A 22,638-nucleotide genomic window follows, 5' to 3' on the forward strand; every position below is an offset into this window, starting at 1 on the left:
CTACCTTATATTCTGTGACCTTGCTGAACTTAATCATAAGTTCTAGGAGAAAATAATATTTTATATATACACATATGCACAACAGACATATTTTAAAGATTCTGTAGGATTTTCTGCATAGAAAATTATGTCATCTGCAGATAGGGTCAGTTCTGTTTTTGCTTTCTGATCTGTGCCTTTTGTTCCTTCTCAACCTCATTGGTCTGGCTTGGAACTCCAAGCACCATGTTGACTTAGAGCCGTGAGAGTAGAGATCCTGCCTTGTCCCGGGTCTTAGATGGAAAGCGTCCAGTCTCTCCTTGCTAAGTACCATTTTGCTGTAGGGCTTTTGTAAATGTTCTTAATCAAGTCTCCCACTTGTCTGATTGGCTGGGTTTCTGTCTGGTGGGCGTTGAGTTTTATCAAATACTCTGATCACCCGTTAATATGATCATGTGCTGCTTCTCCTCCTCCTCTCCCTCCACCCCTTCCTTCTTCTCCTCCTCCTTCACTGAGGATTGAACCCAAGGGCTTTCTACCACTGAGCCACCCCCAACCCTTTTGATTGTCTGTTTTGAGATAGGGTCTTGCTACGTAACCCAGGCTGGCCTCAAACTTGCAATCCTCCTGCCTCAGCCTCCAGAGTTGTTAGGATTACAGGCATGCGCCACTGTGTCCAGCTGATCATGGGATTTGTTTTTCCTGTATAAGTCTGTTAATATTGTGGGTTACAGGGTTGAAGTTTTACATATGGACCACTTTACCTGGTCATGGGATAGAATTCTATGAATATATTGCCTTATTTGTTAAGGACTTCTATGCTATATTCATGAGGGGTGTTTGTGCTTTTCTTTTTTGGTAAACACAGGTACTCACCGCTCAGACTCCCATCAGGAGCCTGGAGCCCTAGGCTGCCCCCTTTTGACTCTCTCTGATTTTGGTACCAGGGTAATACTAGCTTCATAAAATGAAGTAAGAAACGTCTCTTCCTTTGGTTATTTGACTTGGTATTACTTTAAAAGTTTGATAAAATTCTCAAGTGAATCCACACAGGCCTGGAGATTTCTTTTACAAGCATTTTCAAGTTATGAGTCCAATTTCCTTAATGTTCCTAGCACTGTGCACATTATTGACTCCATGTTGAGAAACTTGTGGAAGAGTTTGTGTTTTTGCTCTAAGTCCTCAAACTTTGTGTGTAGAGTTGTTTGTGGGAATTCCTGATGATCCCTTTGATATCTGCAGGTCTGTATTGACAGCCCCTGTTTCTTTCCTGACACTGGTAACTTGTGTCTTGACTTTTTCTTTGGCAGTCTTGTCAATTTCATTAATCCTAAATAAAAGTACCAGCTCTTTTCTTCATCCATGTTCTCTGTTGCTTTTCTGTTTTTCTTCTCTTCCTTCTGCCCTTTATTATGTTCTTCCATTTGCTTGCTTTGGTTTTATTTTTCTCTTCTTTTTCTGTATTCTTGTGCCTTTTGTTTCAAGAGCATTTGTGATTATTCATGGAAGCGTTTTTTTATGATAGCTATGTGAACATTAATGTCAGATAGTTCTGATATCTCTGTCACTTCACATTGGCATCTAGGGATTCTCTCTCCGTTTGATTAGCTATCTCCCTGGTTCTTGATGAGATGAGGGATTTGTCTTAAGTTTCAACCTGGACATTTGGGGTATTGTAAGGTGTTGGATCTTATTTAAACTTCTGTTTTAGCTGGTTTCTTCTGACGCTACCTTGTCACTAACGCACAGACTCCTTCCTTAATGAAAGGTGTGGGTAGAATTCCAGGTTCCATATTGGAAGGTGGGGTTCCCTCATTACTTTAGAATGGGGGCAGGAGTTCTGGGTCCCCACTTGGTCCCCAACATGGCCTTTTCTCCCAGCAGGAAGATGGAGAGAAACCACTTACTGTCGGGTACAGGAAGGGGCCCACACCGGGCATGAGGGCTTCATTACTGCCCAGCAGGGTCGGAATCTTTCCTGCTCGGCTTCTCTGGTTCCCCCCCTGGAGGTGTGGGGTGCCTTACCACAGTGAGGGTGGAAGATGAGGATCCCCAGGCCCTTGCAGGCTTGGTTGGGGGTGGGACTACAGTGTTGGTTACTTTCTACGGTGTTTTTTTCATGTCCGATTCCCGTTTTCCTGGTCCCTGGGCTAGAGGGACGTTTTTGTCTTCCTTGGCATTCCCGATTGCTGGCTTCTTTAGCTCCAAGTCTGACGTGGATGAGGCAAGAAGAAAACCAAAGCCCTCATCTCTGTCACTCCTGGGGTCCCAGAGTCCCTCGCTGGTCTGCCTCCTTCTCCATGTTTCAGGGTCTTCTGTTGATATGTAGTGGCCAGTGTTTTAGTTGATTGGAGGGAGGAGGAGGGAGACAGGTCCACTGCATCTTCCTTGAAGCTAAACGGCTCTTCTCCCTCCCTCTCCTCCTCGCTTCTTCTCTCCTCGTCCGTGAGAACACGTACTGCGTGGATGACGGCCATCCGCAGCCGCTGGTGCCTCACAGCTGCCCTCCTGGGTGGAGGCAGCGTCCTTCCTCAGAGGCCATGTCTGAATCTGGGCTGTGCGATTTTTAGACGTCTCACTCTACCAGTGGCCTTTCACCTTCCAGCCTTGGCCTCTTGTGCTGGGCAGTCCTCTGCATCTGCGCAGGGCGAGATCTGAAGGTGGCGGGCCTGGAGCCACAGTGCTGACACAACGTGTTCATCTTATGGAGACGTTTCTACAGGATGACATTCTTTGCCTGAGCCCCGCGTATTGTCTTCTTGGTGACCGTGACCCATACGTCTGTAGCCCCCACGAGGCCTGTGCATGTGAAAGTGCTTGACACTGGTTGTAGATTGACTGGTTTGGCCACTGCCCTGGGACCTTGGCCGCGGAGAGGAACCCGAGGACTGTGGCTGGGAGAGGCTGCAGTGCCATGTTGGGCCTCTTCACACTACCCCGGGAAGTGCTCGCCCCGCCGGATCCCTGGGCTCTCTGGCCTCCCCACCCCTCTGCACATAGAGGGCAGATGGGCCCGAGGCCTGTGAACGGGACCCACGAGTTGCCGTGTTGGGCCAGTGCTCTGGGGAGCCCCCCTCTGGGGCCGGAGGCAGGGTGTCCACAGCACTCACCCCTCTGTTTGACGCAGGAGGACCACGACACCATGGAAGCTGATCTGGACAAAGACGAACTGATCCAACCCCAGCTGGGAGAACTCTCAGGAGAGAAGCTTCTGACGACGGAGTACCTGGGAGTAAGTGCCACCTGCCGGGCATGAACCTGGAACAGGAAGGGCGGATGCACGTGCGGTTACAGGGTTGGGTGGGCGTTTCAAACCGTGCCCAGGGGGCTAGAGGGGATGTAACTGCCAGGTGTGAGCCGGGAGCCCTGGGGGGCATCTGAAGGTGGGTCCAGCTGTAGGGCAGTCACCACCAGCCAGCTTTTTTGTCACCTGTTACTAATCAGCTCGGAGGATATGGGCACAGCAGTGGTGACTGACACCCATGAAAGTTTGTGGAAGGAGGGAGGGAGGGAGGGAGTGGGGCCAAGGACAGGGCTCCCCAGCTTGTCAAACAGGCAGGAAAGAAGAAGGACCCCCACGAAGGACAGAAATCAAATAGAGGGGCCTGCAGAGAGCCCACAGGATGCAGTGCCACAGAAACCCAAGAGAGCAGCTTCAGGTGCAGCCCACCCTCTAGGAAGCCGCTGGTCTCACTGTCTGCCCCAGGGCCAGAAGCTGGCCTCTGAGAGCTCCAACTCTGATGCTAACCAGCGCCAGGAGACCCTGGCCTACAGCCTGCCACCCAGATAGACAGGGCGCAGGCTGGGTGTCGCCCACTGGTAGCACACAGATGTGGTGTGCATGAGGCCCCAGGTGCCATCCCCAGGACCAAATATAAATAAATAAGTAAATGAGGAAGTAAGAACAGGAGGGTGGACCTGAGTCAGGAGGGAGCTGCCTTGGGCCCAAGGGGTCTCAGGAAGCCTTGATCAGAGAGCAGACAGGATGCGCAGTTGCCAGAGATTCAGACCGATCCAGACCAAAGCCCTGTGTGGGCCAGCTGACCCCTAAGGATAAGGGCCGTTATCATTAAGGGGGTCTTCCTGGTACTTGAAAGCTGGTGGTCGATAGGGTCAGTTACATGGACCTTAAAATTAAAACCTTTCCAGTTGGGCAGTTGGTTCTGGAGAAGGCGGCTGGTGCCGGTCCCTCCACAGTGGACTGGCAAAGCCAGATTGGGGAAGAGGGGAGATGGCCTGTGCAGGAGGCCTGAGCCTTTGCAGGAACATGGAAGCAGAATGTACCTGTCCATTCCTGCTGCCATCCACCAGCCCAGTCCCCTCATCCCCTCACCCCAGGCACTGGTGTCCCTAGTCACCTGCCCTCGTCCCCCCTTCATCACCTAGGAGTGTCCAGGGCTCCAGCTAGAGTGCAGCATGTGCTGTGGAACCTGAGGTTGGAGGGACAGCTGACGGACAGGTTGCAGGGCTGTGGGGGCCATGACGGGGGCTGTGGATCTTACTCTGCATGAGCTGGGAACCCACTGGACTGTTTGGACGTCCACTCGAACTTGCACTCTGGCTGCCTTCTGGAGGGTAGACTGTGGGGGCAAGCGTGAAGGGAGGGAGAGGGACAGGCCAGCCACCACTACCCCATCACAGTTGTATGGTGGCTGCCATTGTCCTTAGAATGTCTCAGGGGCCACAGGAGCCCATGAAGCCGTTTGCACGAGGTGCTCAGGTGGGGAGATGCTCAGGAAGAGTCAAAAGGGGGCAGCCTAGGGCTCCAGGCTCCTGATGGGAGTCTGAGCGGTGAGTACCTGTGTTTACCAAATAAGCAGTTTTTTCAGAGAGTCTGGGCTATTTGAGAGGACACACATTCTTTTAAGCATCTGGAGGACCTCCTGTTATGAGGAAAACAGGAGGCAAATTGGTGTGTCTCCTTGGGAGAATGGGTGGTGATCGTTGGGGAGACCATGTACCTACACCCGTTACCCCAAAGCACCACACAGTGACACAAGCACGTCAGTGCCAGCAAGGATGTTCACTGTGGCCTTGTCAGACATAAGCCTGAATACAGCCCTTGGTTAACAATTTTAGCACCTCCACTCAGTGTAACGCCACAGACAGGACCTCATGTGGATATGGTGGCGATTTCAACAACCTCAACATATAAATGAGGCAGGATAAGCCGCAACTACCAATTTTGCCAGGCCAACTGGTGAGACACAACTAGAGCTCTAATTAATCAGTAACCCCAAATGACTGGCACGTGGACATGGTATCATTCACCATCACATATAGTTCTGAGGCTTTTTTTTTTCCCCCTGTAGTGCTGGGGATCGAACCCAGGATCTTACATGTGCTAGGCAAGCTCTACTCCTGAGCTACAGCCCCAGCCTATTTATTCATTCCTTTGTTTATTTATTCATTTATTGAGACAGTGTCTCATTAAGTTGCCAGTGCTGGCCGCAAACATGTGATCCCCCTACACCAGCTTGCTGAGTCCCTGGGATGTCGGGCGTGCACCACACACAGTTGAAATCTCCTCAGGGTCAGTGTGCTTTCCTTTTACCAGAAGGGAATGTTTTGAATCACCCAAAGGAGGTTCAACACAGGCTTGCTTACCGCCCTGGCTGGAGATGTGAGCAGGAAGGACGAAGCACAGAAAGAACTCACTATGTAGGCACCTTCGTGTTCCGTGCTCAGTGACAAAACACCAGGAGCTGGGTGGCCTCAAACAGCGGGAATCTGTGCCCTCACAGTGTTAGCGGGCGCAGTCCAAAGCCAACGCCTGGCAGGCTAGGCTCCCCTGAGGCTCTATGGGAGCTCCTTCCTGCCTCCTCAGCTCCTGGGGGCTCCCGGCCATCCTGATGGCTGCCCCTGTCTTCACCGGCCTTCTCTTTCTTGTGGAGATACTTCTCTCTGGACTCGGGGCCCACCTGGCTAATCCAGGATGACCTCCCAGCTCAAGGATCTTTAGCTCCTTTCCTCTGCCAAGACTTATTCCAAACAAGGTCATGTCCACAGGTTCCAGGGGCTAGGAGTGGGTATGGCCTTTGGAGGCCACTGTCCAGCCCACCACACCAGGCCACCCTAGGATCCCCGGGGCAGTCCTGGGATCTGAAGTTGTCAGCTACAACCTATTTGTGCTGGCTTAGGCCTTTTAAAAGGGGGGGGTCTCACCTTGCCCTTTGCTCTGGAGGTGCACAAAAGGACTTAGAGTCTCATCTTATAGCTGCATGTGTCACATGAAGGAAGCTAAGACAGATGACATTTCCCGGGGAGTGTGTGCCTGAAATTCATGGCTTGGGCCCCTCGTTCTCAGGTGCCAGGTACTTTGCAGAGTTTTCAGAGTGAGCCTGAAGATGCCAGCTTTTTGAAACATCCTGTCAGAATTATTTTCAAAAGGTTTTCTCCAACGTGAACCGCTTGCCGAACGTGGCAGGATGCTGGAGACACAGTGTTATATCAGGAAAGACACAAAACAGATAAAGCTGCTCTTGCTGAGGGTAGATGGCAGGTGTTGTCCTGTGCCCTGCAGAGCCACAGCTGGTCCCAGACTAGAGTATGGGTTAAAAATAGTCTAGGCGCCACCCAGAGCTCCTCATCACAATTCCAGGAATTATTTTGCACATCCGCGATTTTAAAACCAACCAGTCTCTGGAGATAAGGGTATGGTGCAGTCAACATGGCCCCCAGGGGCTCGGGATGAGAAGAGGTGTCCCAGGATTCTGGGACCCACAGGCACACCCCTGAGTTCAGGGGTTACTGCTGCTGTAGCTCCAACTCAAGACACCCACCTCCACACACACAAGCAACACTTGACACAGGAGAACAAGTCACTCTTCTTGTGGCGGGGGCAGTGGCCACAGCCACTGTGCTGTCTACCCAGAACTCTGGAGAAGTGACAAGCAGACTTGTGAACACGAGTTGTTCGAGACAGAAAGTTCACTCCTGCTTCTCTTGCCAGAGTGTCCGTGTATTTTTATATACTATACTGTACCAGATAGTCACCAAATTCTTCCTGCAAAGAATACCCTGATTTAAAAAGCCTCACCACTGGCCTAAAGGGACATAAATATTATGACGTAGTCATAGAATCCCAGTCCTTGCCTTTGTTTTAAAGTTACCTTTGTTTCATCTCTCATGTGCTGGGGATTGAACCCAGCACCTCCACTTGGGTGCTCTCCTGCTGAGCCACACCCCAGCCCTGAAGCAGTCAGGAACATCTACGTGAACTTGGCACGGGCTCTGGACTCAGGGCTTCACACGCCCACTTCCATTTCATCTCCTCCTCCCAGCAAATGGACCAGGCACATCTACTGAACCTGCTATAGGAAGGAACCAAGGCCGGAGGGTTGCTGAGCCTTCCTTGATCTTTGAGCCGCGTGCAGTAGGCTGGGGGGCTCCAGGCAGCTGAGTCCAGGCTCCGAGGACTCTGTCTTTGGAGGTCTGGGTGCTCCCTGGGAGTGAGGCGGGGTCTCTTCCACACTGGGAGGATTTGGGGTGCCTGCAAAGAGGGCTCCCAGCTCCTTCCCACGCCCTTCCCCTCCGTAGTTGTTCTTCAGTTTTGTCCCCACTCTGAACCCATCCAGTGTGCCCGCCTGCCCGCCTGCCCCCCTGCGGGCTGAGATAGGCCCTCTGCCCGCTACGGGATTAGTTGGGATCCACTAAATGCCCATAGTCTTGTATGTGAAAACACAGCCCAACAAGCAGAAAAAAATCTTGAATCCCAAAATGTTCTGAATCCTTTTGTTGCTGAAAGCTTGGTCCTTGTCCCAACATGGTTTTTAGAAAAAGGAAAGAGGAGGTTTCTTGCTTTACTAGCAAAGGAGAAATACAGGGGACTCCTGTTTCAAAGGCTGTGATTCTGCCCATCCGCAGGAATAGCGGCTTCTATAGAAGTGATTCAGAGAAGATGAGATCAGGGAGGAGAGATCAGGTAGGAGAAGCTTAGGGAAAAGAAGACTCGGGAAAAAGAAAAAACATGTAAGTATCAAAGCCACAAGGGTATAGTCAAAACATCAAGTGAACCTGTTACAGTTTCCTTTTTGTTGCTTGTTTTATTCTTTCCTAACTATGAAAGAAATGTACGCTTACTGCTGAAAAGTCAGAAGCAGGCTGAACTCAAGAATGGCTTGTTTCTTCCCCACGGAGACAGTCACTTCCACCTCTGCTACCCTTCCCTTATCAGTTAGGGCAGGGCTCTGTGCCTTATCAGTCCTGCCTTATCAGTCCAGCTAAGAATTTCAGGGAAGGGGCTGATATAGTGGTGCACACCTGTAATCCAGCAGCTTGAGAGGCTGACACAGGAGGATATCAAGTTCAAGGCCAGTCTCCTCAATAATAGCAAGGCCTAAGCAACTTAGTGAGACCCTGTCTCAAAATTTAAAAGGACAGAAATTAAGGAAGAGGGATGCTGTCAGACCCCAGGCTCTTTATCTTTCCTTTGCCCTGCCTGCCAGTAAGGAGGCAGACCTAGGCTCCAGCCTACAAGGACTTGGGAGGCCCATCACAAATGTCACAAAATCCAATAACTGACTGCTTGGCACACCTCATAAGTTTGTCTTCCTGTATTTTGTTTTGTGCCCTTTGATCATCTCTATATATGACAGGTTCGTACTGTCTTCTACTGAGAGAAAAGATAAATATTTTAACAAGGTGTGTTTGTGCAGAAGTCTCTTTGCTATTACTTCCCATGGGAGTCTCTCTTGGCCCAGACCAGGGAGGTTGTCCTTCACAAGGAGTTTTATCTATTGGTTCAGGGAAAAAAGGAAGGTCAGAGTCCTGCTTGGATGCCGTTTTTTAAGTGTCTTTTGTTCACAATTATCCTCATACCAAAGTGGCATATTTTGGAGTAGCATATTCTGCCCCCCATTAAGTGTGGAGTTGGGACCTTTCAAGTTTTTTTACATATTGATTATTCATCCAAGTGCTGACAACATAGAGAACCCTCCGAGCTGTTCCTACACCAGGACAGAAGGCACTCGCTTGTCTAGGCACAGAAGTGACTGAATCCTAAGTGTTTCCCACTGAACCCAAATCAAATGTAACCTCAGTTGAAGTTCTGCTTAGCAAACTGGGGAATTGCCTTTGGACCATCCAGCACATAGTGACATGAGGGGAAGTTACAAGGGAAGTCCAAGCAGGAGGATCGCAAGTTCGAGGCTACCCAGGGCAACTTAGCAAGACCCTGCCTCAAAAACATGAAAAGGTCTGGGGATGTAGCTCAGTGGTAGAGCATCCCTGGGTTCGATCCACAGTACTGGGGAGGTGGGGAGGTCACAACAGAATTAAGGATTGCACTTAAAAAAATACTCCACTCTTGGAAATCTTAAAAAGCACATGCCGGCGTGAAGATATTGCTAGGGCACGTGCTGGGCTCAGAGCTGGGTTAGCTCCCTGGTGTTCCTGCTCTGTGCTCCTTTATTTTAAAGGAGGCCTCTGCTCATATGCCCATTGCCTGGGGTCATAAGAAGACAGAGGAACCCCCTGGCAGAAGCCTGTGATGGAAGAAGTCCAGATGTCCAGGCAGCCAGTCTGCCCTCCTGGGTGCCTGTCCCTTCGTTCTTTCTGCTCAGACCGTCATGTGGCCCCTGGTGCAGGGCATCTGGGAAAGTGAACTTTTTACTTTTTTCTGGTTCTGAGGATTGAACCCAGGGAATAGGCCACACTGAGCCATGTTCCCAACCCTTTTACTTTTTATTTTGAGACAGAGCCTTACCATATTACTGAGGCTGGACTCAGTAACTTGGAATCCTCCTGCCTTGGCCTCTTGAATAGCTGGAATTATGAGCATGCACCACTGCACCTGGCAAAAATGAAGATTTTTAAGTAGACACTTGCTGTGCCAATAAAATTAGAGTTCTTTGGTCAGGATGGAGAGAATGCATGTTGAATAGACAGCAAACAGCATCCGCTCCTATTCCAGGTTATTTTCTGTGAGTGTAAAGATAGGTGAAATAGAGTACCTGCATTACAAAGATGCATGCTTTATGACATAATTCAAGTGATTCACAAATATTCAAAACTAACAAATGGGAAATTCGATTTTTTTTTAATCTAAGTGGATATGTGTTCACCAACTTTTACTACTGAACAAATTACATTCATCTCAGTCACATACTGCACTATTATGGGTAAATAATTTGCATTTTGCTATAGCAGAACCCTTTTTCAAATGATCTCTCCACAGTAGCCCAGGTGGGAGCCTGTTCCTCCAGATGGGTGGGTGTGGATGCCACGACTCTGACCCCTCTTCCAAGACCCAGATGTGTTTCTGTCTGGAGAGCTTTTCCTCAGACAGTTGCGACAGGAGCTGCTTCCTGCCCAGAAAGTCTCCTTTGCAATTGAGGGAGCAAGGGTGGACAGAGGGCTTGGCTGTATTGCCCCATGCACAAGGTGCTAGGATGACTGCCAGAGGCCTGGGCCTGTCCTCAGGCATCCCGTTCACTGGGGAGGAAGGTCAGACCCAGGCCTTGCAGTCTTCTCTGTTTGTTCTTTTTAGTTATTCATGACAGCAGAATGTATTTTGACATGACGTGTATACATATACTTGGAGTGTAACTTCCCGTGTTTGTGGTTGTGCATGATGTGGAGTTACACTGGCCCTGTGTGCATATATGAACACAGGAAAGTTACGTCTGACTCAGTCCACTCTCTTTCCCATTCCCATCTCCCCTCCCTTCCCCCAACTCCCCCTTGTCCAATCCCTTGAACCCCTCCCCCAGCCTATTAGGAGTCAGCGTCTGCATATCAGAACATTCGGCCTTGGTTTTTTGGGGGGATTGGCTTATTTCCTTTAGCATGATAGTCTCTAGTTCCGTCCATTTACCTGCAAATGCCATGATTTCACTCTTCTTTGTGCTGAGTACTATTCCATTATGTGGGGTACTCCGTTTTCTTTATCCACTCCTCTGTTGAAGGGCACCTCGTTGGCTCCATAGTTTGGCTGTTGTGAATTGAGCTGCTGTAAACACTGAGGTGGACATGTCACATAGTGTGCTGATTGGAAGTCCTTTGGGTATAAACCGAGGAGTGGGGTAGTCGGGTCAGACGGAGGTACTGCTCCAGGCTTTCCCGCCGCAGGTTTAAGGAGGTGAGGTGGCAGTCTGCAGACAGCTGAATACTCGCAAATCTGAGTGACCCCAGCCCTCCTGCCACCGTTTCCCCTCCTCCCTGCACTCAGGCCCAGGAAGCGGGACTGACTGGTGCAGGGAGAGGGAAAGAGAAGAGGTGCAAGTAGCCTAAGGTGGCCTTGAAGTTGGGCCTGAGGAGCCGAGCTGAGGGCAGGCACAGAGATGCCTGGGTGCGGGGGGAGGGAGCCCGCGGGGAGCCGATGGTCAGTCAGGTGCTTGGGTGGACACCCCTGCTTCTGGAGACTTCCAGGCACAATGGGAGGGAGCTGCTCTTGAGGTCCTTCTGCGGAGCTTGGTTGTGCCCCATGTCCCCCAGAGTGGCAGCCTCCGCCTTCTCTGCTTGTCTTCTGCCCCTCCCACTCCCTTGCCCTCCACCCTGCCTGCTGGGGGCCATCCAGCTCAGAGGAGACCCAGGGTCCCCAGGCCCCACCCTCTTTTCTTCTTCTCTTTTCTGTCTGGTCAGCCTTTTCACTGCTGTGAGGAAAAGACCCACCAGGACAATCGTAGAGGAAAAGTTTGTTTGGGGGCTCAGGGTTTCAGAGGTCTCAGTTCATAGACAGCAGGCTCCATTCCTCAGGGCCGGAGGTGAGGCAGGACATCATGGCGGAGAGTGTGGCAGAGGGAGAGTGTGGCAGAGGGAGACTAAGCTCAGCTCACCACATATATACCCCCAAGGCAGCCCAGTGACCCACCTCCTCCAGCCACACCCTGCCCACCCCCAGCCCCCACCTAGTTAATCCCATCGGGGACTAATTCATTGGTTGGGTTAAGGCTCTCTTAATGTAATTATTTCTCCCCAAACCTTCTTGCATTGTCTCACACTTGAGCTTTTGGGGGGCACCTCATATCCAAACCATAGCACCCTGCCTTAAGTGCTAGATAAGCCCAAGGAACTTTTCAGCAAAAATCAAGACATCAGGGGCTCGGGATGTGGCTCAAGCAGTAGCGCGCTCGCCTGGCATGTGTGCGGCCTGGGTTCTATCCTCAGCACCACATACATACAAAGATGTTGTGTCCACCAAAAAAAAAAAAAAAAAACTGAAAAATAAATATTAAAAAAAATTTTCAAAAAAAAATCAAGACATCAAAGGTATAAATCCAATTTTAAAAACATTTTTTGGCCTTCTGGCTTTTTTTGTTTATTTGTGATTTTTTTTTAAACAGTAATAAATGTGCCTGGTGTGGTGGCACCTACCTGTAATCCCAGCAGCTCAGGAGGCTGAGGCAGGAGGATCACAAGTTCAAAGTCAGCCTCAGCAACTTGGTGATCCCCAAGCAACTCAGCAACACCTTGTCTCTAAATAAAATATAAAAAAATGGCTGAGGATGAGGCTCAGTGGTTAAGCATACCTGGGTTCAATCCCTGGTTCAAAAAAAAAATTAAAAAAGAAATAGGACTAGAATCACTGGATATTAGGAAAGCAGCCAGACAGGTCCTGCCCACCCCTCACCCCATATCCCCCTGTGGTTGCGTCTCATGTCATTTATAGCACAAGATCAACCCAGGAAGTTGACATGGGTTCAATCCACAGTTTATCTGGACTTCATCAGTTTTACTGTAATTTCTTCTTTAAACATTTTTTCTTAATTATTAACATAATTGTAACATTATTACACAAAACTCAGAACATAAAAAAGAAAAACTGTTCCTGTCCCACTCTCCTGTAGAGCTGCTCTGGTCACTTTACAACTTGTTTCCTTCCTACCTTTTTGTGTACTTTAAGCATAATTGATAGTATTATTTATATACATAGTTATCACCTGATTCTTATTTAATAGTTAAGTGAACATTTTTCTTTATAACCTGTTCTTTATCAGTGTAAATGGCCATATGTCAAATGAATATGCCATATTTTACTTAATTATTGCCCTTTTATTAGATCATTCTAGTTGTACTCCAATAATTTTAAAATGAAAAATTATGTTTATTTAATATTTTCCATATTTTGAACTCTTTCACAAGAATCTACACCCAAAGATAGGAACATTTTTATGACTCTTGATATCAAATGCCAATTGCTTTCCAAAAGAGCTGTCTCAAAATTGCAGTGGTCTGGTGTTGCAAATTACATTTCCAGGTGGTGGCTGGGTTATCTGTCATTCACACACAGAGTTGAAGGGTGATATCTTTTTGGTCAAGCTGTAGTTTCTAATTATTCCTAAAGTTGGACATTATTTGATTTTACTGGTGATTTTCCTATTTTATGACTCAGCTGTGTGAATTCTTTGCCCAATTGTTTAGTGTTTACTAATTTGTAGGAGTTCCTTACATAATGAAGATGTTAACCTATTTGTTAGTGAATTTGCTGCAAATATTTCTCTGGGTTGCTCGTTCGCCTATTGACTGGCTCATTTTTAATATACTACACACATGGATAAGTTAATTTTTTGTGAAGTCAAATCTCGCCTTTCTTCTCACTTTCCGAAGACCATTACTTTGCAGAGATGTGATAAATTGCTGTAGTCAACTGTTTTCTTCCTCTTCCTATGTTTGGATTTTTTAAAAACATTATTCTGCTGAGTGCTATCGTATGCAAACCTAAAAGGACTTTTCCCAAAAATTTTCCGATTACCTGAGTAACCTGTGACCTGATTACTGGAGATTGACTGAGTTCTGCTTCAGGTCAGCGCTCAAGGAGTGCTGTCTCCAGCCATGTTTCCTCTTCTTCCACCAGATCATGACCAACACCGGAAAGGCACGGCGGAGGGGGCTGGCCAGCGTGCAGTGGAGTGGGGATGAGCCCCTGCGCCGGCCTGTCACCCCCAGTGGCCACAGGACCGGGTGCCCAGTGTAAGTCCAGGCTAAAGGAGGCGGGAGTTTATTTTCTTAAGCTTCACTTTGATTAACTGACGTATAAGATGTGTATATTTAAAAATGCAAAATAAAGCATTCATACTGGAAATCCTTTATCTCTTTATCATTTATCTTGTGAGGGGTTTTGGAAAGAAAGAGGTTGAGACCCCCTCCTCCCTACACCCAGGTTTCTCCCTCCAGAAAGAGAAGTGGGGGGCTGGTTATAGGATCTCCAGGGCCACTTCCGAAGATGAGTGTTGGCCAGGGTCATTTCAGAGGGCAGAGCCAGAAGGAATGTGGGGCCACGTGGACAGGCTTATGGTGTTGTTTTTGTGGCCTCTGTCACAGTTGAGGACTCCAGGTCTATCTAAGATGACCTTGTTCAAGCAGCAGTATGGACTGGGCAGAGCTCAGTGGCAGAGGTGCCAGGCACTCGTGAGGCCCGAGCTCCATCCCCAGCCCAGAAAAAAACCAGTGGAGCAGGAACTGCCAGAGTCCCTCCCTGGACAGAAATAAAATGTCGGGCTCCTCCTCAGAGCCAGCGGCCTCCCTGGAAGGCCTGGGGCCCCTCCCCTGAGGCTTTTGGGGAGCCCCGAGATGGGCAGTTCAGTGGGCAGGACACAGTCCCCTTCTGTGGGGGGCGGCCTCTTTCCCTGTCTAGAGAATACTGCAGAGGAACACATGGAGGGGGCTGAGGGTTCAGAGAGCCAGCAAACCCCCTGTGTCCATCACCTTACGGTGGCCATGGCCTTACGGTGGCCATCGTAACTGCCACGTTTCACCCAGCTGCCCCACGGCAGGGAAGTTCCGCTCTTTCCAGTGGTAGTCCTTGGTAATTGTATAAGAAGCAATCAGCCACTGGGGATGTAGCAACAAATAAAATGTGGAAATGCCTGCCCTGGTGAGCTCTTTGCCACAGCTACTGGGGACACTGGTGTCCCCGGCACCAGCTCTTGCCAAGTTCTGTTGCCCATCTGGGGTTTGCCCTGTAAATATGTCAAAGCCTATGCCAAACCAGTGCTCTGAGATCTGTCTGATTAGATTTCGAAATTAGTCACCATTTTATTTTTGATTACTGATATGCAGACTAGTATTGTGCCCTTTTCTCTCTCCAACATATAACCAGTATTTTTTAACCTATAGACAAGTTTGAAAGAATATTACGGTGAAGAACTTTCAGTTCATAATTGCTGGCTCCCTCGCTTGTTTTCTCTGTGTGTGATACATAATTTACACACCTATACTTTTTTGATTTTTTTTTTTTTTTTTGCCAAACTATTTGGAAGAAGGTTGCAGACTTTCAATGTGCTTCTTTATCCTTAGAATGAGGTGATCTGCCAACTTCCCTGTTGGGCTTATTTCACTGTCTGCATGTATTGAAATGTAGCTTGTGCCCTGTAAATATGTGGAATTACTAAGTGTCGATTTTAGCCTATGAGCAATGTGCTTCCCCACGGAGCATTGCCCATGGAGGTGTTTGGCTGGGGTGCACCTGCCCAGTCATGAGAGCACCTTCTAATCAATGACCCTGCCTGTAACTAAGTCATGGCGATCCCCAGCTCCCTCCATCTGGTTGATTCCACAGACATCTTCGTCACCTCTGGTGGACGGGGTGCTCAGTACTGGAGACCCAAAGACAAATGAGATGGGATTTCTGCCCTCAGAGGCACACATGGCACACCTCCTGGTAAGGAAGGAGATGGAGAGTCTAGTCTGTGGGAGACCCAGGAGGGCCTCAGAGTGCTGGGGCCAGGATTCTTAGCTTCTCCGTGTCTCAAACTCACCTCCAGGAAGTCTGTGTGAGGGTCCAACCAGCACCCCCAGGTAACTCAATGTTGCCAGGAGTGGGGGTAGATCTGGAATCTTCGTTCTGATAATATCAAGACACTAGTGCTTTAGAAATCACTAATTCCACTTCTCTAATTAGATGCTGAGAAGTAATCAGATGTTCATAAGTAAAAACAATGATATTTATTGAAGTATGACTTAGAAAATCAGAAATAATCTACACACCAAAATAGGAGGCTGATTATGCAAATTATTTCCAGACAAGACAGTATTAGAAATGAAGAGACTCACAATATGTTGCTGAGTGGAAAAGGTGGAAATAGTCATGCGGGCCATTTGTAGTGATCCCAGCTTAGTATTCTGTATGTATTTGTTTTGTTTTGTTTCAGTACTGAGAATGGAGCTCAGGGCCTCACACATGCTAGGCAAGCACTCTACCACTGAGCCACTTCCCCTGCCCTTTCTAAATTTTATTTTGAGTCAGCGTCTCACTAAGTTTCCCAAGCTGGCCTGGAACTTGGGATCCTCCTGCCTCAGCCTCCTGAGTGCCTGGGATTACAGTCATGCACCATGGCTCCCAACTTAGTTGCATTTTTTTAAGAAGATTGACTGTATACCAAATGTTAAGCGGTGTGTTTAGGCGTGGGGACGCCAGGGCATTCTGCACGTTACACCTGCTGATCTGATGGTTCCTGATGAGCACTTCTTATCAAGAGCAGAGGTTGTAAGTAAACACTGGCACTTTGGCCCACGCTGTGCTGGCTCTCTGCCTCCCTCAGCCCGGCCTCAGCCTGGCCTCCTGGTGCTGAAGCACCCCAGCAGGCCTAACCCCCCAACGCCTCTTTGGCTCTGCCTCCTGCTCCCTCCTACTTGTTGCTTAGACCTGTCAACGTGCTTCGGTGGCCACTTCCCTCACCCTCAGGCCTTCTCTGGTTCATCCTGACCCTTCCCTGCTCACAGCCCTGGGAGGTGGGACAGTGACGTCTGCAAGGAATTGCCGCCAGGTGATCCAACAGTCCCTCACCTGAGGATCCTCCGGGCCCCATGTGCTCTCACAGTGGCCACTGTCCCCTGCCCTGCGGGCTGGCCCTCTGCCTCTCACCCCCTCCTCCCGAGGCCTTCATTCCCTCCTGCCTGTTCCCCGATACCCACCACACACCGATGGCGCCCAGATCCAGCCTGGACTTGCTATTTGTGTCCCCAGCACGCCCATTCAGCATTTCCTGGAGCAACATGGCCATCTCTGCGCCCCCTGCCTCAGGGAATGGCGTGGACCCGGGGACAGTGCAGCTGAGGCCTGGCCCTTCGCTCCAGCCTGCTCTCTGCCCCACACTGGCCTCCCCCTGAGCCATAGTTCTCCCCCCAGCCCCAGGGGCTCCAGGCACTTCTCCCAGGACCGTGACCAGGGGTGGCCTTATAGGTGCTGAGGACCAAGTCTGCCTGTCCTGGCCGGGGCTGCAGGGTCTTCTCCACCACCACCCCAGCCTCGAAGCTCCCCAGGGGACGCCTCACCCCACTGCCATCTTATAAGGCCTTTTGGGGGGAGAGGCAGCCAACCTTTTTCTTGTGGTGCCTTAAATCTTTCTGTGACAAGGCAGCAGGTCACCTTGCTCAGTGCTCCCCCTGCCAGATGACGTTCCCCTTATGGACCCCAGGAACCCCCAGTTCTGAGTTGGACACAGCAGAGCAGCCCTCCCCACCCCTTGGGCTGCTGCTGTGTCTCCTGTGTCGCTCTCGGGTCTAGCCTGAAAGACTGGACATCTAAGAAAGCCACTCCAGAGTCCAGCCCTGGGCAGGCACAGGCTTGTCACCAAGTGTCCCCACCAGGCCCTTGTGGAGTGGTGGCTGCAGTCTCCTCCTTGGTGGAGCACGTGCTCTGTTACTGAGGCACGTGGAGAGCCCTCTCGGGGCCCGTGGAGGACCACCAGGAGCCTGCCCTCTGAGAGCTCACTCCAGCCTGCGCCTCTTACTGACTGGGCCTGGCACAGTGAGGTGCCCGTCTCGCACGTCTGGCGGAGCAGACAGCCATCTCCCCCGCTCTGGGTGCAGACGTCAGCTCAGGGGCCACCCTGCCTCGTCCTTCAGGTGGTGGTGGAAGGAAGCAGGCTGTCCCCGGTTCTGCTCTTGCCTGCCGCTGCTCTCGGCTGACGTGACGGCGGTCATTGCTTCTCTAATTGGGTTCATTCTTTCCTGCATCTGCTGCGTCCTTGGAGAAGAAACAGATTTGTGCCTTAAGCTCTTTGGTTGAACTGTCACGGGCCTGGGTCACCCAAAGCCATAAGACATATTTACGTGTTAGAAATGTACCACACCTTGTAGCACTAGCAACTCCCAGCAGGGCCAACAGGAGCGAGGTAAGGTCACTCTGCACAGGACTTCCTGGTTTCCGCCAACACCCTCAGAAGGGTTTTAAAAATATCAATGTAACAAAAGAATTTCAGGCCTGGCCACCACCTGGATTATGTTTATGATGCTACGGGTGGCCAGCAGCCAGTGCCCCCCAGCTATCTGTATTTATTGCTTTTATTCATGTTTTTCTGCAGGATGGAAGAGCATCTGGTTTCTCCGCAGAGTGGCCAACAGGCCAGAAATGGCAGCCTGCAGGCCCTGTTCACCGCTCACCTGGCCATCTGCAAGGAGGCCAAGCCTGATGTCCCTGAGTGCCACACAACTTCTTCATGTAAGAACACCGCTGTTCTGGGCCTGGTGACATCTAGAATCCCCATGAAGCAACAGTGGGAGTCGCAGGTGCAGGCCTGCTCCTGGGAAGCCCTCTGACCTCAGCCACAGCCCCAGGGCCTGCAGGCTGGGGACCTGGGATCACACAGCCAGCCCTGCGGCGGCTGATCCTCCAGCTCCCCTTCCTGGAGTACAGTATCTGTCACCCACAGCGGGAGGCTCCTGGAGGAAGGTGTCTGACTGGGAGAACTGAGGTTTCGTGTGGAGACTTTGGAGTCAGGATCTCAGAACACTTGTCTGCCTTAACCAACTCCCGCTGCTGTAGCAGGACGCCTGAGGCTGCGCATGTTAGCAGAGGTCTACTTAACTAAGTTCGGGAGGCTGAAAGTCCAAGATCAGGCGGCCCCATTGGTTCAGCCTCGGGTGGGGCCCCGGTGGCTGGGTCAACATGGGAGGTGACATCATGGTGGGGCACTAAGAGGGAGGTCATATGGCAAGACAGGAAGCAGAGGCTGGGAAGGGCCAGTCTTGCTCTTTTTAAAACCCACACCAGGGGGAACTAAGTGGACCCCATGAGAACTACTTTAAACCCTGAGGTCAGCGTAGTGCCCCCTGACCTTGCCCTAGACCCCACCTCTCGTGGGCCCACCACCTCCACATCACCACATGGGGGCTGAGCTTCCAGCCTGTGAACCCTTGGGGGACCCACTCAACCCACATCAAACCGTAGCAATGTGGATCCATGGCCAAGGTCTCGGTGCCTCAGCTCTGGTGCCCAGATGGGCCACCGTGTTCGGGAAGCTGCGCCGAGCCAGGGCACCCGGCAGCCAAACCACCCTGGGATCCAAATGGGCTTCGAAGCCTCCAGTTGGGTTAACCAGAGATTGATGGGGGACAAGAGTATTTTTTGGATGCCAAAAAAATAAGTATTTTGAATGAGAAATGTACAAAGTATTTTTTTTAATTTTGGAGAGGAAATTAAAAAGACTGTGGGCAGTCCAGATAAGACTCTAATTTCCATTCAAATAGGAAAACAACAGAGGAGCGGGTCAGAGCCCGCGATGGGGAACATCTGGACTTGGAGGATCTGCTCAGAGCTGGACCCAGAGGCTCTGGCCAGGGTCATAGGGATGGGCTGGTTTGTGGAGCCGAAGATAGCAGGGCCATTTGGAGGGACTTTGAGGGATTGATTTCTTGGTTTCTCTCTCTCTCTTTTTTTTTTTTTTTTTCCAGTACTGGGGATTGAACCCAGGGCCTCTCGCATGCTAGACAAGGGCTGTACCACTGAGCTACACTCCAGCCCTTCTTACAGTTTGAGACAAGGTCTTGATAAGTTGCCCAGGCTGGCCTTTCGATCCTCCTGCCTCAGCCTCCCCGGTAGCTGGGGTCACAGGTGTGCACACCGTGCCCGGCAGAGGCTCTTGATTATGAGCAGTTTCTAAAGTCCTCCGACCTAGAGCGTCAGTTACATTGTGTTTTCAGTTGTGACTGTTAACTCGCCTTCATAAAGAAATCAGCTCAGTGATTCACCCAGAGGCCTCTGCTGCCAGGGTGGAGGTCTTAGGTCATCTTAGGATGTTGGCCAGTTTGATCGAATGCCGTGGAGTTGAGAGTGCTTTCCGGCTCCGCAGGCCTGGACCTCGGGAAGCCTGTGTGCTTCATTCAGGGTGACAGCTTCCCAGGACCACCCCGGCTCCCTGCGAGTCTTGATTATAAATATGATGGTTTCATCTTTGCTTTGTAGTGCAGGGGATCAAATTCAGGGCCTCAAGTGTGCCAGGCAGGTGCTCTGCCCAGGGCCTCACCGCAGCCCCTGGTTGGTTCTTTTGGAGAGATTTACTGTGCTGCCACCTGAGGGTGGAGGCCTGTGAGCACGTCATGCACAGAAATGTCTGAGTGTGGCTTTTGCTGGTGCCACGGCGTTCACAATGCTGTTATTTTCAACTATAGTTGATTTCAGCCCTGACAAAGATGGGGCCCTGACAGATCCTAATTCCTCCCATGAACATGGTGGGCACCCACCAGGGGACGCAGCCCTGAGGTTACATGCAGTTCCCAGAGTCTGGGCCTGAGGAGGGAGCAGCTGATCTCCCCAAATCCTTCTGGCAGGAGCAGCCAGCAGGATGCTGAGTCCGTCTTCCCCGTGCCCCTCCTTGCGCCTGCCCCTATTTGCCCAGTCTGGTGGGCACCCAGCCAGCGCCCAGCCTGCCCCCAGCCCACCAGCTCTCCCACTTCCATGGGCCCCGTGACACTCAGCCTCAGCCCTGTCTGTCCCCTGCCTGGGACCTGGAATGTTCCCTGCTCTCGCCTGGGCCTGCCGAGCCTGCTCCCGACCTCAGGCCTGCACCCGGGTTCTCCTTACAAACCCTCCACTCGGTGGAAGTCGTCCCCTGGAGCAGCCCACCTCCAGGCTGTCCCTCCAGGCGGTGGCTCTGTCCCTGGGGTCCACTAGCCCTTCCTCTACGCGTGTTCAGACCAACCCATCTACTGCCCAACCCTCACCCCTGGGAGGACTGAGGCCGGTTGTTCTGCTGGTCTCCTTCCTCGTCTCTTGCTGCTGTCACCAGCCTGGGCCTGAGGGAGGGATGGCAACCGGCCTCGGTGTCTGTGCCTGTGAGGCTGTGCTGAGCCAGGAGTGAGGCCACCCGCGTCTGGGCTCCTGGACAAGGTGCCATGCTGACGAGCAGGGCAGGGCGGCAGGGTCCGTCCTCCTGAGCTGACGTTCCCTGAACGCTGAGCCACACAGGCCTGTTCTCCAGCCCTTCCTCCCACATCTGCCCTCTCACCTTGTCCCCAGACACAGCTAGCCCACGTGGCTACTCCCCCGTGTCCCTGCTGCGCTGGGAAGCAGGCCCCACCTACAGAGCCTCCGGGATCCCTCCAGGGTCTGCACTGGAGTTGTTCCGTAGGACCCTCGAGGCCAGGTGGAGGAGCAGCCCTGGAGCGCAGCGGGTGGGCCCCGCAGGGGCCTTGATCGGTTCCACACGGGCCAAGATGGACCTTTCCTTTTAAGCAAAGGGCTCAGCCTCATAGAGGGCCCAAAGGAAATCCTTCCCAAGGGAAAAACCAGGGAATCGGCTTGGAATCGTACAAGCCAGTGGCCTGAGCAATGTTCTTTCCCATCTCCCGAGACTTACCGTGAACATCTGGATTCTGTCCTGGGAAGCCTTGGTGCCCCCTCCCCGTGTGCCCCGCTCCCCGTGTGCCCTCCTCCTGGCTCCTGCTCTGTCCATGGGTCCGTTTCTCTTTGGTGGAACCCCAGTGTCCACGCGGTGGCATGTGGCAGGGTGAGTGTAGGATGGGGGACTGAACCAAGGAGACCTCCGGGGGCGCAGAGGAGTGCAGGGCTGCTCCTCACCCAGGGGAGCTGCTGGCCCAGCTGGCCCAGGGGACTGGGCGCCACCGGCCTCCGCAGCTGGCGGAGTGCTGGGGAAGCCCCGGGCACCCAGCCCTCAGGTGCAGACCTGCTCAAGAAGCACCTGTCCTGCTCGGGCTTTATCTCCTGGGCCTTATCCTGAATGCCCCGAGCAGAGCGCCCATGCCAGGGAGTGGGCCCACAGAGATGGGATCCGAGAAGCTGGAAATGCTGTTTCCAGATGGAGACTCTAGTTCCAGGTAGAAACTTCAGAGTGGACTGAAACAAAGCCACCTGTCAGTCTCCGTATCAGGAATGATTTTCCCCTGAGGAACTGGGGAGCAGATGCACAGATGCTCTACCACTGAGCTACACCTCCAGCCCTTTTATTTATTTTTAAATGTTATTTTGAGACAAGGTCTCTCTAAGTTGCTGAATGTCTGGCTAAATTGCTGAGGCTGGCCTCCAACTTGATCCTCCTGCCTTAACCTCCCGAGTGGCTAAGATTACAGGAGTGTGCCACCACGCCTGGCAGAAGTGAGTTTTTTGTTTAAGTCAAAATAAAATTATCTGGAAGCCAAAGATCTTGCTCTGGGTCCAGGGAAACCTTCAGGGAAGATTCCTTTCTGCTCAGGATAGAGCTGAGGTGTTTTCTAAATGGAAGAGCCAAGAGGAACTTGGATTAAGGAGCAGGGATGCCTGGTGCAGTGGCACATGCCTGTCATCTTGGCGACTTGGGAGGCTGAAGCAGGAGGATCACACGTTAGAGGTCAGCCTTAGCAACTTAGTGAGATTCTGTCTTAAAATAAGAAATACAGAGAGCTGGGAATGTATCTTGGTGGTAAAAAGCCCTGTGTTCGATCTTCAGTACTGAAGAAGAAAAAAAAGGGAGACACAACTAACTACGGATTCAGACCCTGTCA

General features: G+C 51.2%; 1 protein-coding gene across 9 annotated transcripts in view; it reads left to right on the top strand.

The window, feature by feature from the left end:
- The window catches only part of Armc9 (armadillo repeat containing 9), a 138,511-nt gene that overhangs the window by 97,235 nt on the left and 18,638 nt on the right, over positions 1-22,638 (top strand). For all 9 annotated transcript variants that reach the window (XR_013424382.1, XM_078018200.1, XM_078018201.1 and 6 more), the window contains exons 20-22: positions 3,107-3,211; positions 13,775-13,890; positions 18,225-18,361. Coding sequence is in view for 8 of the 9 variants with exons in the window: in XM_078018200.1 (XP_077874326.1) it covers positions 3,107-3,211; positions 13,775-13,890; positions 18,225-18,361 (358 nt within the window). In the remaining variant the exon portion in view is untranslated. The remainder of the gene's footprint in view (positions 1-3,106; positions 3,212-13,774; positions 13,891-18,224; positions 18,362-22,638) is intronic.

The sequence above is a fragment of the Ictidomys tridecemlineatus genome, chromosome 7 (assembly GCF_052094955.1).
Source record: "Ictidomys tridecemlineatus isolate mIctTri1 chromosome 7, mIctTri1.hap1, whole genome shotgun sequence".
NCBI classification, from domain to species: domain Eukaryota; kingdom Metazoa; phylum Chordata; class Mammalia; order Rodentia; family Sciuridae; genus Ictidomys; species Ictidomys tridecemlineatus.